The sequence below is a fragment of the Hemibagrus wyckioides genome, linkage group LG23 (genome assembly GCF_019097595.1).
Source record: "Hemibagrus wyckioides isolate EC202008001 linkage group LG23, SWU_Hwy_1.0, whole genome shotgun sequence".
Lineage (NCBI taxonomy): Eukaryota > Metazoa > Chordata > Actinopteri > Siluriformes > Bagridae > Hemibagrus > Hemibagrus wyckioides.
In genome coordinates, this window is record NC_080732.1 from 17674409 (window position 1) to 17694647 (window position 20239).

The 20239-nt window shown below is 37.9% G+C and overlaps 1 protein-coding gene across 5 annotated transcripts in view; it reads left to right on the top strand.

The window, feature by feature from the left end:
* Window positions 1-20239, top strand: part of csmd3a (CUB and Sushi multiple domains 3a) — a 289841-nt gene that overhangs the window by 65045 nt on the left and 204557 nt on the right. For all 5 annotated transcript variants that reach the window (XM_058376410.1, XM_058376411.1, XM_058376409.1 and 2 more), the window contains 5 exons: window positions 6948-7155; window positions 13843-13955; window positions 15433-15510; window positions 19341-19428; window positions 19570-19694. In XM_058376410.1, coding sequence (XP_058232393.1) covers window positions 6948-7155; window positions 13843-13955; window positions 15433-15510; window positions 19341-19428; window positions 19570-19694 — 612 coding nt within the window. The remainder of the gene's footprint in view (window positions 1-6947; window positions 7156-13842; window positions 13956-15432; window positions 15511-19340; window positions 19429-19569; window positions 19695-20239) is intronic.

Genomic DNA, 20239 nt, shown 5'->3' on the forward strand with positions numbered 1-20239 from the left:
ACAGGGACTCGAATGATGAATGTGGCACCTAAAATAAACCTGGTAATAAACTTTTATTTAACAAAGTAAAAAGTGTATAATTTTTGCTACGGCTAAGTTTTTTTGTGATAGATATTTTAAGAAATTTTGGAAGGAGTCTCCAGTGTCACAGTCAAATATAACAGCTATAATTTTATGGGTTTTTTTGTTGTTGTTGTTCCATGGTAGTTTCGAAGAAAACCGCCGTCTCTGTTGGGGGATTAGCTAGCCAGCTACCTGTGATGTGTGATGTATATTTACCTCCTAAGATCAGCAAACTGTTTTGTCAGGGTTTATATATTTAACAAGCAAGTTTATGCTAAAATGTTTTACCTCTGTAAGTCTCCAGTCAGAGTACTATGAAGTCCCCAGTAAGCGTTCCTACTCTTGTTGCAATGGTAATAAAGTTCCTGAGTGGGTGGTGCATTCCACTAGCATTCCACTTGACAACAAAATCACTTTTCTTGCTGCTAAAATGAAATGCTCTAGAACGTTGGTGTATGAAATTTAGTGTATATCTGCATCATATCAAAAGAAATAAAGGAGCATGTGCTGTTTACGATGCATCACATGACCTCTACTATCTTTGCTCCCATTGGTGGTAGATGCTGCACCGATTCGCTGAATATTTGCATAAAATTCTACTTTCCTCAGCTTTTTTGCATCACTTGACACGTCCACGTCTAGTCGTTAGCATGTCGCCAGAAGTTGCAGCTCTGGTTAAAATGGCTGTAAGTGATAACAGAGCACAGAATATGGTCAATATCACACAGAGTGACCTCAAACTAGTGCTAAATCTTGAATATTGAGTATTTGGTTAGCGGTGCTGCATCACAGCTCACAGCTTCAGGATCAGTCCAGAGCTCGAGTTACTATGCAGTGGATCGTTATGTGTTTCTGCCTGATACCCAGTGTTCCAGAGATAGACCTCACTGCAAACCTGGCCAGGATAACGCTCCTACTGAAGAGACTGTTAAGAATAAGTCAGGATTATGCAACCAAGTGCTCAAGGATTTTTAATTCATAATAACAGCGAGCAACGTCAAACCGATTGATTCTCTTCTGCAGGTAGGATTTGATCCAGAGGACTGATGTAGCTGTTGCATCAACATGCTGTGGCCTTGCTAGCGTATCATTCGAACAAAATGAATAGCTAGGAGTCGAGTGAGGAGAAAGCATCTGATCTGTATGGAAAAAAAAACAGCTTCCATTTCCTTTTCCAACCGTTAATGGAAGTACCAATAGATCCACCTATGTGAAAAGCTCTCTTTCATGAAAAAAAAATAAAAATGATAGGTTTGTGTTCCAGACTTGTCCATATGGTCCATCTCTTCCTCTCATCCTGGTCTCGAACCACTTTGCAAGTGGTGCAAAGCTCTCATAACAGGCAGAAGGTCTTTTGATGTCATGTTCCACTGAGAACCTGTCCATTCTCTTGATGTCCGAGCGCAAACGCAGAAAACTGCCCTCCCTTCACTTAAGTCCACCAGCAAACAGACCAAGAGGAATACCTCTCTAATGTCTCGTTGAACTGTGAAACTTGCTGTACTGTGAAATACAAAAATACAAACATGTCAAGGAGTTCTTTCAAGCTTCGCTTCCTTTTCTGCATGCAGGACACTCTCTGGTCTTCACCACTATTCCGGTCATTCTGGTTCTTTCCTTGTTGTACGCTGACATTTTTCTGTCAAACTTCTGCACACTGTGGCTAAATCGTAGCAGTAAACTCCTCATGCTATTGTATTGAATGTAAATATTAGAGTGTTACTATGGTAACTATACTATTTCAGTTATTGCTTGGTTGTTTATATGCTAAATCAGTTGATTAGTGTTGCTAGGTGGGTATTATTTGATGGTTGCTATGCTGCCGCACATGGTTGCTAGGGTTTTGTTAGCTGGTTGCTATGATGTTTTTGGTAGATGAAAGCTTTGTGTTTGTGATACTAATCAAGTTTGTGGCTAGGTGGTTGCTAGGGTGTTGCTAGGTGGTTGCTATGATATTACAGGTGGTTTGTAGGGCATTCCTAGCCGGGTTGTTTGGATGTTATTCCTGGTGGCTGTGAGAGTGTTGGTTGGTTGTTGCTATGCTATCCATGTTTGTTGTTAGGTGGTTGCTATGATATGCAAGGTTGTTGCTAGGCAACAGTGTTTTTGTTCCAAATAAAACTAATAATAACAATAATAATGCCAACAACAATCAATTAGAAAGGATCATTTATTTCTAAAAAATAATAAATAAATCAATTAATTAATTAATTAAAATTAAATAAAAAATAAAATGAATTAATGGTTATTTAATCCATGAATAAATTTCACATGTATTAGCAAAAAAATTAATGAATATTTTTGAATATTATTTGTGAGCTTTATTTTGCTCAATGATTATGTGAACATTATCCAGTGCACATGATTATCATATCATATCTTATTTGATATCATATCATATCATATCTTAAAATACAGCTGTTAATATACGTCGTGGTTCTGTGTTGATGATGTTGGTGGTGGTGTTAATGTATTAAATAACGTCAGGTCAGAGAACCCTAATGTAAAGCACTGCAGATCCACACAAATTATCAATGACATCAAAATCTGGGCCTTGATAAAGACGCTGCTGGTGAGACACGTGCTTGATGTGTCATGTGTCACTGCGATAACCAAGCCAGGGAGGTCTGTGAATTCCCAGCAAACCTTTATCCAACCAACCTTCTCCGTATGAAAAAGGACGGCGTTGTCTGATCTCAGCTCAGCTGTACGTGTCAGCAAAGCACTTACGCTTGGACATGACAAGTTTCTCACGGCAGAGGAACGTTATCTGAGCTCACCTCCTTGCTCGTCTCACGTCCGAGCCTAAAAGCGCTGAGATCAAACATATTATCGCTTAGGAGCTGTTTGTCTCCGAGTAGCGTTGAGGCGAACATGAATATTTAAAAAAAAAAAAAAAAAAAATCCAGCATGAAAACGTAATGCAGAATGGCAAGGACATTATCATTTCAAAGGCTCGTTTTTATGGTTGCTAAATTCAGGACCTGCAGGCTGTCTCTGGTTGCATCACAGCCGAAATCCGTGCATGTTACCAACCAGGCTCGTGTTTCAGGGGAATGATGTTTAAAATGAACTGTGTATTGTAAGAAAACTTCAAAAGCATGCTTGCATAATGGAAGTGAAAGTTCAAGTAATTTGCAACCAAGGCTGGTTGCAATGTTTCATAGTTTAATCAGGAGACAAGCGCTGCATTGAGAAAGTGTCTTAAACCAGCAGGGCTAATCGCGGATCAACATTTTCATTAGCGCTCTATACAATGCTGTGAAGTGACGGATGAAGGGGGTGGAGCTGCTTTTAAAGCTGTGACGGTTTTGTTTGGCCTGAATTTAGAAACTGACTGTAATTTGTAGAGTAAGAGATTCCCTAGAAATGCTTGAATCTTGGAATGTTACTACTAAAGATAATTAAAAAACAAAAAAAGTAAATGAAAAAAAATAAATAAATAAGGTAAATAAATAAATTAAATAAATAAAGATTAAATAATATCAATAATAGTAAGATTATTATTATTATTATTATTATTATTATTATTATTATTATTATTTTCAGACAGATAATTTGACAAAAAATTAACTAAGACAAAATCAACAAATGAATACAAATTCCTCTTTCATCCTCAGACACATCAAGATCACTTCAAATACTTTTATTTAATATTTAATTTAATTCATTATGCTTTAGTTATAAAACCAATAAAAATTATGCTTTAAATATTTTAAATAACCTCTATTTATTATTCATAATTTCAAATGAAATGGTCCTGCCTGTTTGAACCCGGGATTCGGACGCAGGACCTTCTTGCTGTGAGGCAACAGTGCTAACCACTAAGCCACCATGCTGCCATAAACATATTTTATTTCAGGTTATTTATCAGTAAGCTAATTATAATGATTTGTCACCACTTAACAAATAAATCTTGACTGAGAAGTATTATCTGAGTTCATATTTGTTTTTTTAATAACCGATGAAATAAAATTGTCAGACCCTTGAGTTTGTAAATCCGCCCTCAGCTCACTAATCTGTCACTGCTATATTTTCTCGGTGTAGCATTTGGTTTGTTTACGAGCAGATTGAAGGCGATAACCTGCACCCCGTGATGCTGAACTCTCTCATATCACACTCATTGATTTCCCTAAACGCTGTTTATATCACGCTGTGAAATTACAAAGCAGCTCGGCGGTAGATTGTGAATTTTACCTGCGTTTAATCTCCACAATCCGAAGCACGCTGCTTTTGTAATATCGTGGGTTATTGAATGGCTCGGAGTCCCGAGTGCGTTTTGTTAGGACATCACTCAGTCCACGTTGCGCTCAAACTGCGTCTGTTTTGCATAATTGACCGAGTGGAGTTTCTGAAACAGGAGAAGAGTTTACTCAGATTTATACCCTGGCCTCCGGTAATGGATCTGCGTTTGGCGATTTCTATTAATACGATTTTGCTTTATGATCCAGTGTGTGTGAGGAAAGAAGAACTGAATCGGTTTGCTGAGACCTGACGCTCGTCTGAGACGCTGTGAATGTTAATGAATGCTAATTTAGTTGAGTTGAACTGCCTTATAGACAAAGATTCACAGTTACTGAAGATTATTTCCCAAAGAGGGATTAGTGAGGGATTAGTTCTGTATCTTTATTGATGAAACTGTGGGTCGAGTTACTCTTACTCTTCTCAAGTTGCCTATTTTACTAAAACAGTACGTCATTTGCCATTGAACACAATTTTATTTATTGTGCTGTACATGGTGTACTTTGTAGCAGCTCATAGTCATATTTTATATAGTGGAATGTCCGAGAAACAGCTTCCTGTTCTCATTCACATCACAGCAGCTATAAACAGAGTTTTTATTTTGTTTTTGAAGTGCCATGTTACAGAAAAATAGCATAGCATAAACTCCTCTGAGTTATAAAGTGACAGATTTATCTCTGACTCTCTTACACAGTGCTGACACTGGAGACTCCTTCCATAAATATTAAATTAATCTCCTCAGCATGCAGCTGGAGCTATAATCAGTTTCTGTTATAAATAAATAAATTAAAAAATAAATAAATAAATAATATTTTATTTATATTATATTTATCATAGATAAATAAAATAATTAATTATTATTATTTATTAATTTCTTTATTTTTATTTTTTATTTTATTTTATTTTTTCCCCCCCCATACCTTCTGACCAATCAGAAACAGGCTTTTAACGAGTGCTGTGGTTTAAATATAGGAACCTTTAATAAAGAAATAAGTGAGAGATAGAAATAGCTAATTATCTGACAATAATTATCCCTTCTTTTTTCTTCTTCTTCTTTTTTTTAAACTCAAAACCAGCAATTAACAGTCAAACGCATCACTTAACAGTCATATGTTGTCAAAAATTAAACCCAAACCACCAATATCCTTTGTTTTTGTTTTTTTTTTCATTTTTGTTATAACATGTTAATTACCATGAAACCCAATACACAATACGCCATTCTCTGTATGAAAGGCAATTTACACAGGTTCATATCCATCACATCCACAACCGAGTACTGAGAAAATTGGTAGTTTTGGTGACTAGAAGGCAGCTTGTGTAAGTAGCTCTAGAGAACAATTAGAGAGAGAGAGAGAGAGAGAGACAGAGAAACCCACCATGTTGTGCATGCAATAAACAAACTCTTGAGCTTTTATATCCAGTTTTGTTTTTGGTTATTTTAAGTGGAAGTGGTAGCTTAGTGGTTAAGGTGTTGGACTACTAATTAGAAGGTTGTGAGTTTGAATACCTGGTTTACCCATCTGCCACTGCTGGGCCCCTGAGCAAGGCCTTTAACATTCCATTGCTCATTTGTATTAAATGAAATGAATGTAAGTCGCTCTGGATAAGGGTGTCTGCTAAATGCAGTGTAAATCTGTATCTCATTTTTTGACAGTTCGTGGGGAAACAAAGCCATCATAATGCTGGGGATGTGGTAGCTTAATGGTTAAGGTGCTGGATTGCTGATTGGAAGGTTATGAGTTTGAATACCAGGACTATCAATCTGCCACTGTTGGGCCATTGAGCAAGGCTCTTAACCATCAGTTGCTCACTTGTATAAAAAAATGTAATGAATATAAATTGCTCTAGATAAGGGTGTCTACCAAATGCAGTAAATGGGTACTGCAGTAGTAACAAACTGCGTGGGATGTGGTAGCTTATTGGTTAAGGTGTTGGACTACTAGTCAGAAGGTTGTGTTCGAATCCTTGTTCCACCAAGCAAGGGCTCCTGAGCAAGGCCCTTAACCCTCAGTTGTATAAAATGAGATAAACTATAAGTTGCTCTGGATAAGGGCGTCTGCCAAATGTAATAATTCATGGACTCCTAGGATTATCTGTCTTCTTAAAACCTTGAAAGGAAAAAGTCAGGCCAAAGTCAGTACCAATCATCTGAATATTTATTATATCATGACTCAACTCTTTGCAGTAGGTAAACGAATTGTCGTTTAAACCGCTACATTTTCTTCTCCATGTAATGGATTCTACAGCCGTGATTGATATAATGGATAATACATTTAGAACAAATTGATATTTATTTATCCTAATGTTTCCATAATTACACTGTATACATTACACAAGCAGATACAATGATCTGAATGCATCCTGCGAAACTCGCCCTGTCATCGCTCGGCCATGGTGGTTGGGTGGGAGGGGCATAGCTTTCTCTCCTGTCAATCACAGTGACTCAAACCAATCATATGCAATAGTATGTGGACACCTGACTATCACAGCTATACATGGACGTTTCCCACATGGTAGCTTTGGCTTTAAAAAATAACTTTCAACTGGCATTTTATCCTTTTAAAATATCTGAGGTGCAATTTAATTTTACCATTTAACATTGATGTTTGAATAATTTCATGTCTTTTGTGTCGGTTCTTCAGCGGAGGACACGTGTGGAGGAACCTTCCGGAGTTCCAGCGGTGTGATTTCCAGCTCGGACTTCAAGAACGACTACAAGAACAGTGGAGAGTGTACGTGGACCATCGTGGCCGATCCTGGAGACACCATTTCGCTCGTCTTCACTGACTTCCAGATGGACAACAAGTTCGACTACTTGGAGGTGGAAGGATCAGAGCCGCCATCGATATGGTGAGAGACTTTTATTTTATTTCTTTTTCACAGTATGATAGATCTATTCCTTTGTTGCTGTATTTCACTTTTATGTAGCAGAAGGAATTTGCTGTTGTGATAATGCAGCATGCCGCTGTGATAATGTTCTCAGATTCCTCTGTCTTTCCGCTTTAACATGGTAATCATATGTAAATGGATATTTTGTGCATTTTTTTGTCACAAGGGTAAATTGCCATTATTAAAAAAAGTATAGAATTTGTAGCTTGACATTTTCAGGGTTCTTAAAGAAAAGTTAGGAATAAAACACTTGGAGTTGTGATGCTAGAGAAATTAATAGACAGGGTGGTGTGATGAAGTTACTGTTACCACCATGTAGTTGACTATTATTCAATAATAGCATCTCCTTAAGTGTGTTACAGTGGAACCTCGGAATACGAATGCCCTCCCTTATGAATTTTCGCCTTAAGAATTGAAATTTTGCAAGAAATTAGCATCGGCATATGAAGTATTTTCAGCATACGAACGAAGCATACGAACGAAGTGAACGGAACACTGGCTAAGAAAGTTATTTCGAAAGAGTCAACCCACAATACCAATGTTACCTTAGGCATGCTAGGTGATTTTTTGGGCATTTTGTTGTTGACAAATTGGTGAAATGGGTGATCTGTTCTATTTTTAGCCTAAGCTTGGTGGCACAACTTCCTGTGAGGACCCTTTACATGGAATGCTTGGCTTGGGTCAGTTCTTTGTAAGCAGCCATACAGTTTACATACGCTTCGTATTGGGAATATTGGTTCTTTATTTGGGGCAGCTGGAATGGATTATCTGAATTTACCTTATTTCATATAGGGAAATTTGTTTCGCAATATAAATTTTAACCTTAAGAACTCATCTCTCAAACAAATTAAATTCCTATGCCGAGCTTCCACTGTATTCCATTTACACCACAGCAATTTTGCCTTAAATAAAATCATCATAATTACTGGTTACTTTGGATACATTGGAATTACTTTGGAAACATTGTCCACTAAACAAGTTTCTGTAATCGATTTGAAATCAGTTATCATTGTAGATGTTACAGAAAATGAAGCAACTAATCAGAATTAAGAAATTGAGAAGGAAGGTTGTGAGGTCGAATCCCAGATGGTTGTGTTCGAATCCCAGGTCCAACAAACCCTCAGTTGTGTGAAAAATTCCTCTTATGTCTGAAATATGAGATAAAAATATATGTCACTCTGGGTGAGGCCATCTGCCAAATGCCAAAAATGTAAATGGGAACCGTTGGTTTTCGGTGTGAAGATGTAAAAAACAGTCTGGAAAATGGTGTTGTTTTAATTCTGCATCATAAAGATCTGAATCTTATTTTTCATCTCAAGCCACTTAAAGAAATGATTTTCACTCATTTATAAAGTTTACCCCATGCTTAGATGCCGATGATTGCTTAGATTTTCTTAATCAAATCCTGTAATCCTTTATTTATTTTTTTTTCACACCAGTGCATAATTCCTCGGGTGCTTAATAACTATCCCTGTCTTGTTTGTCATGCCAATATTCTGTACAATTTCCCTCACCGGTGCCTTCATCAATTCCGACGAAGCGTTCACGAAAGCTACATGATGAAGTAGACGAGTTCCCGTGAAGCTGGAACAAGCTTCCTGTCTTGCTCTTGCACTAAATCCATTAGTTTTGTTGGAGTGACCTTTAGGTAATTCCAACAAACTTGTAACTGCCAACAGGGCAACAAAATCAGATTGTAACATTCAGATCACTCAGAGTTTCAGAGACAAGGAAAGGAGAAACAAATGAAGCAGTCGATCATATTAGCATGATTTAACACTAATTTATGACCTGAGTGCTATTGCAGCAGCTCTGACGGTAGTGAAGCTAATCACAGGTATATGCTAATGAGCTTTTCACACATGGACTTGTACGTTTGACATACCACATAAACGGATTCAAAAATACATCAAGTTTTCGATACACTAAGGTTTTCAGTGAGAAGGTGTTGATTCAATATTTATAAAGTAAGGAGTCTCCAGTGTCAGTGCCTTCTATTGTACCTTCTAACATTTTAGGATTTCTTGATAACATGGCAATCTTTGTTAACTCTTGTTGTCTTCCTCAAAGAGAAAATAGAGGTGAGGCTGGTGAGGAATGACCATTTAGCTGCTATAATATATGTCCTGACAGGACACTACCTTGTTTCACAGATGCTAAACAATGTTAAATTATCTACTAATGGATTGCTTTCCAATGTAAATGTAACCATGGCTGGATCAATGGATGTGGTAGCTTAGTGGTTAAGGTGTTGGATTGCTAATTAGAAGGTTATGAGTTTGAATCCCAGGGCCACCAAGTTGCTACTGTTGGGCTCCTGAGCAAGGCCCTTAACCCTCAGTTGTAATAAATGACATAACCTGAGAGTTTCTCTGGATAAGGGAGTCTGCCAAATGCCTAAAATGTAAGAATATATATGATGTGCCTTATTAAGTAATAGAAATGTATTTGTTGGCTGTGATATAAGAGAAATGAAACACCTCAGGATATGCTGTCACAGAAACTTCTAGGTGGAACTTTAATTCCGCTTTGCATCATGCTGGGGTTTTTGCACAATGCTTCATATATATGTTTGAAAAATTGTCCTAAACTCAACGTAAGACTTAAAGGGGACACATGACGCCATCCTTTCCCTTTGTATCTGGGTCATTTTAGAGGCCTGTGGTCGCCTGCTTTCAGATCTCCCCTCTCATTCTGAAGCAAGTTGTGAATAAGGTCAGGTGTGACTTCCTGTGTCTTCTTTCTTCTCAGCACTTTGGCAACAAAACTAAAATGTCTTCACAGAACAAGGCCAAAAATATTCTCTCACGAACCCTGAGTGTCCTGCATCTCAGACCGACGACATCTCTATCCCAAACGAGTCGATCCATACCTGTTCCTTCCTGCTCGATTTTTCCCTTTGATTTTATTCCCTCTTCTACAATATCGCTGTCTCAGAACATCCCCATCTCTGGAAACAGAGATATTCTGTACGCAACCTCATTATGTCGCCTCACAGATGATGGTTAAAAAAAAAGAAAACAAACAGTTGCATGCATAACACTTTCGACAAGATTACTTTGCATATAATCGCTCCGCTTCTGTGCGGCAGGAAAACTGGTGTTGTATTGTTGTGTTTAACAAAATAGGCAGCTTTGGAACAAAAGCTAATGCCAGATGTTTTTCCCCGATTTTATTTCGGAGCGTTTTGATTTGGTTTGTTTAGAAAGTTTGCTGTCTGGCTTTCATGACAACTCTTTGTCCACTCTGCATGTCCAACACGTAACTCTCTAGTGAATTTTAACAAGCTTTTTATTTTCTCAGCTCTCCTGGTCAGCGTTATAATATTAGCCAGGCTGTATAAAATTACCACCGGTCGCAGGCTCTGTAAAAGCTCACCCACAGTCTATTAATACGGCTTGTCACTGAGCACATTACGCAGCTTTGTATAAACTGATAATGAGGCTCGAGCCCAGCTGGCCTATATTGTGTTTCTGCCCCAGCCTGTGCTCAGAGAATTCTCTGATATATGACTCTGTATCTTATTAAGCTTCTTTTGACTCATCTAACATATTATAGAGTTAGTTCCACCTTATATGCTAATATGGCTAAATATTTAAACAGTACGATTTCCTGTGCTTTGAAACCTTGACTATTTTAAGAACAGGCCAGCAATCCTCTAAGTGTTGTGGTAAAAAGGTGCACTTTCTTGTCATGTCACTGTCAAATCCCTGTCTAGAACTTTGAAATGTTTGCACACAAGATGAAAGGGGAAATCTATTGTTGGCAGCTTTGCAGACGTGCCTGAGATTTTGTCCTGCCCCAGGCTCCTGCGCCATTTACATCTCAGTAAATAGCAAGGCGATTTATAAAGGTCAGTATTAACGGTGTTGTATGAAATCCTATTTAAGCTCAACACCACACATGTCGACCAAATTCTTGCTCTGTTTCTCTCAGATGCATCGTTGAGTTCGATTTAACAAAGAAATGATTCAAATTTTAGATGTGAGTTTCATCTTGTAGCTCAGCATGGGTTATTATCATAAAGCTTAGTGATCTGGTAGCTCATTAAAGATATGATTAAGCTATACAAGCAAGAAATAGGAGCTTTGAATCAAGCAGAACAAAGATCAGGGTAGGTGAGAAGTGGCACATGAGTAGCTTCTCTTTCACAGTGGTCCATTTGAACCAGGTGGGATTTTTCCGGGTCAGAGCAGGAATGGTCATTTTATTCTTGATAAGGTGACCTGGCAGATCAATATTTATATTATTTGGCAAACACCTTTATTCAGAGCGACTTACATTTACATAATTTATACAACTGATCAATTAAGGGTTAAGGGCCTTGCTTGGGGCCCAGCTTGGTGGACCTGGGATTCAAACTCATAACCTTCTGATCACTAGTCTAATGCTTTAACCACTTCCCTCACTTGTTGATCCAGAACAAAAATGGTGAAAACAACCAATATGTTTATCCACTTAATGTAGCTGAGCAGAATTGAACTCCTTGAGTCTTCCAAAAATCCACATCCCTCCTTAAAGAAAACTCTGGAGGCACTGTGTAGACAAGTAGAAAATTCCAGAATTTGTGGCTTTTTTGATGTATGCTTTCCTCACCACAATAATAAGACAAGGCGAGTGGTACTTCCATTGCCAAGCCATTGCTTTCTCACAGATAAATGAGGGGTCCGTGTTGGCATTAGTAAGTCTGTATCAAAAAGTCAGCAGGTAGCATGGCCAGGATGTGGTCAATAAGAGGTGATGTGTGCTTCTAACTTATTTTCACTCTCTGTAGTGTGGCTACAAAAGGAAATGGCACAGTCGGCAGCACTACGACCACCCTGGAGAAGTCCGGGAATTGATTTGCTGATTCTCAGCCATTGAATGCATGGTCAAAAACCACCCCAGTTTTATCTGGGAAGAACTGATAAGCATAGGGATTCTTGATGAACCCAGCTGGCACCGGTCTGGCGGAGTGCCTTTCCAATAAGTAGAGCAATTTGTTCTTGTCTCGGACTGGTCTTTACGAAGATGTTTTGGATGAAGTTTAAATGTGAGGAAGAATTAAATGAGAACCCCCTTTGAGCTGGTGGGCATGGTTCCACCCAAGATAAGGGACACAGAATTGCAGAGATTATGCAGGATGGAGTGAGGAGGAAAGGAAGATTAGCTTAGTAAAGAAAATACCCAGAAATCAGGCCAATTTGAAAGAATGAAGAACATGAACAGATCATGAATGTTGAATTTGACAGAGTTAACAAGGTCCTAAAAGTGCACTTTACCAATTTATGATGTCTAAGAGGTGATGTTGAATTCTTGTGGTGTAGTAGGGGCAATGGTGGCTCAAGTAGCTAAGGCTCTTAACTGTTGATCGGGGTTCAAGTCCCAGCACTGCCAAGCTGCCACTGTTGAGCCCTTGAGCAAGGCCCTCAACCACCCAGTTGCACTGCATCATGGCTGACTCTGCTCTCTGACCCCAACCCTCCAAGTATGAGATATGCATAGAATGTGCACTAATGTATATGTGACAGATAACAGCTAGTTAACTTAGCTACTTAAAGGGGTGATGTACCATGGCTGACACTGTGCGCCAACCCCTAACCCCAGGAATATATACACACAAATGTTTTATTGCATTTTGACCTTAGTATTTATGACTTATTGACCTTGCCTAAGTAGTATAAAGTGGTCTCACCCAGCAAACCTATAAGCATGATCAATCCCAGGAAAGAAAGTCAACACAAACCCTTGGTTGTCTCAGTGGTTAAGGCTTGGGGCTACTAATCACTATAAACAAACTCATGATCAGACGGTCATCAGTTAAGCACTTGTACAGCCAAAGCACTTAACCATCTCTGCCCCAGGGGCTCTGTATACCGTCTTTCTGATCAATAGTTTAAAATCTTAACCACTGAGCCGTCATTACCCTAAGGGGTTGAGTCATTGCCTGGCTTGCTTGCTTGCTTGCTTGGAATAAACCATGCCTAAAGCTTTGGGCTGCTGATCAGAAGGTCATGAATTCAAGCCCCTGTACTGGCAAGCTCCCAATTTTAGGCTCATGAACAAGGCATGCAGCTAGTTCTGTCCTTCCTAACATTGTGTAGCAATAAAGGCTTCTTCTATTATAGAGTTCTGCTGTATCTCCCATTCATTCTTAAACCAGGTAGAACCTTGTAATAATATATCAAGGGAACTCTCTGCTCATTTACGCTCAAGACAACAAAAAAAGTGAAGTGAAGAATCCCACACTGTCTTCCTGAAAGAAGGCCAAACCCCTGCTGCACACTTCAGACAGCATCTTTTCTTTGGTAAACGTCCCACTGTTGAAGTGGATAATGTGAGTCCAGGGCGAGATTGCCTTTAATTGCGGCAAGGCAATAAAATGTCCATCTCCAGCCGAAGGCATGAGAGCAGGAGCAGTGTGTGTAAAGCTGGAGCTGCATCTTAATGCATTCTTGCCACCAGATAACACACACTGGTGTATAGTGAGAAATGTTTCTAGTTAATGTACTTAATAAAAATTGCAGATCCTAAAAGATTCTTCACAGTCATTATTTTCAAGTTAACACTTTTTTCCTTGGGACTCTTTTTTTTGTAAGAATCCTTCCACCTACATGCCTTCTAGCAGTATATTAATGTAGAGTATGTGTTTTTTTTTTTACTCCGCAGGTTGTCTGGGACAAATATTCCGGTGCCTATCGTCAGCAACAAGAACTGGCTCCGGCTTCATTTTGTCACAGATAATAGTCACAGACATAAAGGCTTTACTGCTCAGTATCAAGGTAAACTATATTTTCTTGGGTCTTGTATCTAGTCCTCTCTCTAGCTAAGCCCTAAAACCTTTACTTGTATCAGCATTCTGATTAAAGTGCTGATTCATTACATTCATAGTTCATCTGCAATGCAAATCTATCTCAGGATTATATCAATGTGCCTGTTCTAATACCTTATAAACAGATTAAAAGTATAGTTGAATAATTCTTGGTTGCTCAAGCAGCATAAAAGAGAAGCTGTAGTTTAGGAAACTTCAGGCATACGGACACCCATATTTGGTTCTTCCACAAAATAAAGTCCCTTCACTGGGGCTAAGAAACCCAAACACTGCCCCAGCATGATGATACCCCTGTGCATAAAGTTCCTGAGCTCCAGGAGGACATGGTGTAGAGGTTAAGGTTGGACTGGAAGAACTTGAGTGTCCTGCACAGAGTCTTGACTCTAACTCAATCCCTCTGAACACCTTCAGGATGAACTGGAACCGGAGCCTCATCAACACCCCAACATCAGTCTGATCTCACTAATGCTAATGCTTGCAGCTGAATGAACTCAAATTCCCTACAACCGCAATCCAGCATCTAATGAAATGCATTCCCAGAAGTGTGAAGATGCTCATCAAGCACATATGAGTGAAAGCTTATATATATATATATTGTTCTTTATTACATATCACATAAATAAATAAATAAATAAATAAATAAATAAATAAATAAATAGCAAATTAATTTGCTGGAAGAGCAATAAAACATTGCAAATTGTTTAATGAAACCCCCCATTGTTTTGTTCCATACTTACTCATATTCAGTTATTTCCATTGTTTGTCACATTACCAAATGAAATTTATAGCAAAATAGATTGCTGGAAAAAAAAGTAATTAATACTTAATAAACAGTCAGCAGATTGTAGCTTCTAGTGTAAATAATGAATGGACACAGTAATTAATAAAACAAACACCATTATGCAGGAATTACTGACATAATTACTTTGTCATATTGAAATGAGTTAGTCGCAGCCTCTGGTCTCTGACAGCTGTTTCAAAACTTTTCAGACTTCAGTCTTGTAATAATACGACGAATGCATTTTTTAAAAGAATTAATGATTACATGGGAATGTTAAAGGTCTGAGTACACCGTATCTCAGCAAGGCTAGTCACATAACTCAGCGATACGTATCATATATCTCTATTCCCGTCCCTCGATTCCTCTGTGATATTGCATCAGATTCAGATCACAATACGAGTGAAATTGAGACGGCACAATCCCCTAGCTCCTGAAAGAAAGATTGTTAGTCCTGTAACATGCTGCTCTCCGCACCTCAAAAGGAGGATGTCTCTGTCCCCGTACAACCATTTCCTTTCACTCATATTTTCTCAGCCTTGCAACAAATGGAGCTGGAGAAGATTGATCTTGGTATTGTAGCTATTCTCTAGGAGGCCTGCCTTGTCCAATTTGATTTTTTTTTCTCTCTCTCTCTCTCTCTGAACAGTGAAACGGTCTGGAGACTTCAAATCAAGAGGGGTGAAGCTGTTGCCTGGGAAAGACAACACAAGCAAATTTGCTATAAGTAAGTCCGATGTCTCTTCAGTGGTTTCGAAAGACTTTCTCTTTCTTTTTCTCTTTCTCTCGTCAGATCAGACTTTAAAAAGCCGGAGTGATCGCTCGTTAGACGCTTTTACAGCCAAGGTATTAGCAGGGCTGTACGGCTGAGGTGCATAGCATGCATGTAAACTACAAAACACGCTAAAATACAACTCCTCGGAGACGAGAAAACAATGCAATGCAATATAACAAAACATGATTTCCCAAGTCTATTGTTTCCCGACAGGAACAATTTCTATAAACCAAGACCTTTAACCACAACATTTTGTCCCTGGTGATAGAGTTACTTAGAGAGCTTGAGTTAAATACAATATGAATGCCTGTTGAAGTCACTCGGCTAATGTTTACAAAATTAAATCTATTTGGGTATTTTTCTGTCATGTTCGGAGCTAAAACTGCTAGTCTGTTGTGGACTGTCCTGTAGACGTAGATATAACAAATAACAAAGATTTTGTTTGTATCGTCTGTTGTGAGTAAGTTGGTTGGATTCACACCAAAAGATCTTTTAGTAGAAGAAAGCTTTTTGGACACACAATTGAGTTATGTGCTGGTTTTAAATTGATTTTCTGAGCCATCGTTCAGCTTATTACCCTCACCTGCTTGTAGTTCATTGTCTCTGAGGTTGCCAGATTTTAAACACAACCTTTAAAAGAAAATAAATAGGGATAGAAAGTGTGGACTGCAGAAGGAATAAAGTTTTACATTGCTGTCATATGCAGTACGAGACTAATATAACGAGTCAAGCAGTCCAGTTTATTGCCAATATATTGCTCCATGAATTTTCCATTTTATAATTATGACTTTAATCAGTGCAAATTCAATTAAATTTAACAATACGACTTCCGCTCTGGATAATCAACAGCTTATAAAATAGCACTTGATCCAGCACATCTAATTATTATTATTATTATTGTCATCTTTTCTTTATATGTATAAATCACACGCCAACATTTAATTGTCCATACAAATTAATAAACCACACAACATTAAATCAAGGTAATGGAATCGTAATGTGTGCATGCGTAACATTTCAGATATGTTATCATGCTTTTCATTGGCTATGAACTATTTGGTATTGTTAATAATTTTACCCATAAGCAGCTCGGTTAAACTCGACTGTGAAGGTTTGACGTGGATGGAAGCTGATTAAAATCCCATTATGTTTTTTTTTTTGTGGTTCCTGATTGAACCGAAGTATAATCCATGACTTTCAGTCAACCCCAGATGTGGTAGTAGCTTTTTTACAGCTGTTTTGTCTCAGTGAAAATGCCATTGCTTAGTCATTGCCTCACTCGGCATTTCGAAAGCGTTTTTAAAGGAACCAGGAGCCATCAGCAGAAGTAAAATGGATTCCTAGTCCTGCCTCGTAGCTGACTTTTGATTTGCTAATGACGCTTTGACCATCAGGGATGACGTTCTATATCTCAGATCCAAGCCTTTAAAGATGACGCATGCACTCTGCGCATACTAAAAGCAACACTATTCACCACACCTTCACCGGAAGGCACTTTTGTCAGTCGAAGCAACTTTCTTATTCCTCCAAAGACCGATATATGATGATTTCTTCACTGTTGATAGCAAATAACATCATAACCAAAGCGACTGAAGCTTCAAATCATGTTTATGCCTGGGAATGCCTGTGAGTTATTCCGTTTAGCTTGTCTCTGTTCATTAATCTGAGGCAGAGAAACTGCCGTTGTTCTCTCCGGTATATCAGGATTGTTTTATGTACATGTTTGTTTTGACACCTTTTAAAAAATGTTTTAAACATCAAGCTCATTGTGCCAGATGGAATAACTTCTATCAAAAAGTCATACTGTACTTAAAAAAAATAGAGTGATGTAGACTCAATATGATCAATCGATGTTTTTATGTTCAACTGAAATTGTGACATTTCATTTAAACTTGCTAATTTCTATTCCTAACAACTGCCAACAAGCTACCATTAGCATAGCCTAATTAGTGGTGCTGGGATAAATACTCATGCTGAGATTACAGTAAACATCGCATGATGAACGTCGCTGTAGAAACATAGCTGTTTGAGTAAAACCTAAACATTTATTTGAACAGAGTTTAGTTTTTCCTAATGTTTCTATTGATTGTTATCTTTGGTCTGATTTACAAAGATGGGGCACAAAAATTGTTTGAGATTTGAATGATTGAGATTTATATATTAGGTCCTCATTTATTTTATTTTATTTTATTTTATTTTATTTTATTTTATTTTATTTTATTTTATTATTAATCTAAACCAGAATCTATGACATTAATTGAAAAAAACTATAAAATTAAAATAAAATGATTTATCATTTTATCATTATATACAACTTATTAGTCTATTACTATACATTATATATTCAATTAAATTTTATTTTAATTGCACTGCTATATTGATATTGAGCAATATATATATATATATATATATATATATATATATATATATATATATATATATATATATATATATATATATATATATATGTATATATATATATATATATATATATATATATATATATATATATATATATATATATATATTTTTTTTTTTTTGTCCCAGTAGAAGAAAGCTCCCAATGTCGGCTATGAAACAAAGTAATTCTGTCTTAATATAGATCCAAATTTCCCTTTTTCCCACCAGCACATACTCAATATCGACTAACCTGAGTCATAATTCTCGTTTTTTGCCGCTCTGAGCGGGCGTGGCACGTATTATAATAAAGTATCGAGCACATCGATTTATCTCAAGCCAGCATTGTACAACTTCAGATACTTAATTACGATAGGATAGCGGTTTTTATTACCCTCTATTTCACAGTGGCTGCCTCGTACATGCAGAATGATGAATTACGAGGGAATTATTTGCCTTGACGCAGGCTCGTTCGGCGTCCCGATACGCCAGCAAACACCCCCGTGTTAATCAGCAGGCGCCTTAATTTACCACTTCGACATCAACTGCTGCTCTGACAGCAATTAAGGCGGGGTTTACTGTCACTTCCTGTGCAAAGTCTTGTCAGTCGGATGAAAAATGGATGGTGTTTATGGCGACGTTAAGCGGTTAGCGAGTTTGCGGTGACTTTTAAAAAAGAGTTTGTGGATCAGACTTTGCGTCTGTTTAAGAACTAGAGCGTTGTTGAATTCTCCATTCTGATTGGTCAGACTCGGACCGTAGCACTAACCGAAATCACAGGAAGCTTTTGGTCTAATAAATTCTGCTAAAACCTTACTCAGGGATTTAGTTTACAAAAAGAGTTTTGTTTAATTGTTGATCACATGACATATTCTGTAACGAGACGTTTATTGAACATTATTGATGTTTAAAGAACATTCATAAGGTAAAGGTGTAACATTATAAAGCATGAATATACATGTTACAATGTTTACTGTGTTGTAATGCATTATAATTTTTTTTTTGTTGTTTTTTTATGTCATATTCCGACCCTTTCTATGTAGGGAGTAAGACATTTATATGTAATGCACGCTTATGCCAGGTTTTATAAAGGGTTATGTATACTATATTGCTATATGACTTGAGGCTGGTTTACATGGTGGAATCTGATGCAGGATTATGCCAGGTGTTATAAGGGGTTATGTATGCTATATGACTCGAGGCTGGTTTACTTGTTTGCCTGATACCTGGTGCATGTCCCATTTATTTATTTATTTATTTATTTTCATTTCAGGGACAGAAAGATCTCAAAAATCTCATTCAATAAACCTCTACATGCAGCACATGGAAAACAGTAATGGTCTGCAGCAAGCTTGTTTTACAGCCTCCTTTTTCTTCTCCCGCAGTGAACGAAGGCGGTGTGAAGCAAGTGTCCAATGACTGCTCGGACCCCGGGGAGCCGGAGAACGGCAGGCGCATAGGGGACGATTTCAGGTAAGGCTAGTCGTGTGTGTGTATGTGTGTGTGTGTATGTGTGTGTTTGTTGTTGCAGAAAACATGGCACCCTGAACAGTTCTCCTCATTTATCCTCTATGTTTCTTGTTTGCTGTATTCGCTCTCATATTCACCTGGAAGCATCGGCGCCACCGTCGGGTTCACGTGTGACGGCGATCACGTGCTGCAGGGCTCCAAAAGCATCACCTGTCAGAGGGTGGCTGAAGTTCTTGCCGCGTGGAGCGACCACCCACCTGTATGTAAAGGTGAGAGAACTGGACAGTGCTGGATATTACACCTGACATAGCGCTGAACTGTTCATTATACGAACACGTACAAATCCTGTATTCATGCCGCATTTGCTTATTTAAAAAATGTATATCACGTGTTATAGAGCATGTATAATCCCTTAGGAAGGCTTACATAAACAAAAGAAGCAAATTGTAGCTATATTCATAATGCGTTATAATGCACATGCCATAATGCATTATAATGCACATGCCTTCATAAAGTCAGGTTATGTAATGTATTATAATAACTGTTCATAAGAATGCCGCGGATGTTACATCAGTATCTACACTCATATACATCGTGAAGCGTTATAAATGCTCTATTCAGGCTGTATGTAACAACTATGCAACTGCAGTGCCGAGTGAACGCATGCATTCTGTTGTAACGTCTTCAACATTCTTATGAACAGTTACTATAATTTGTTACAAAACCTGACATTATGAAGGCATGTGCATTATAATGCATTATGAACATAGCTACAACGCTATGTGAACGCATGCTGTAAATGTTACATCAGAAC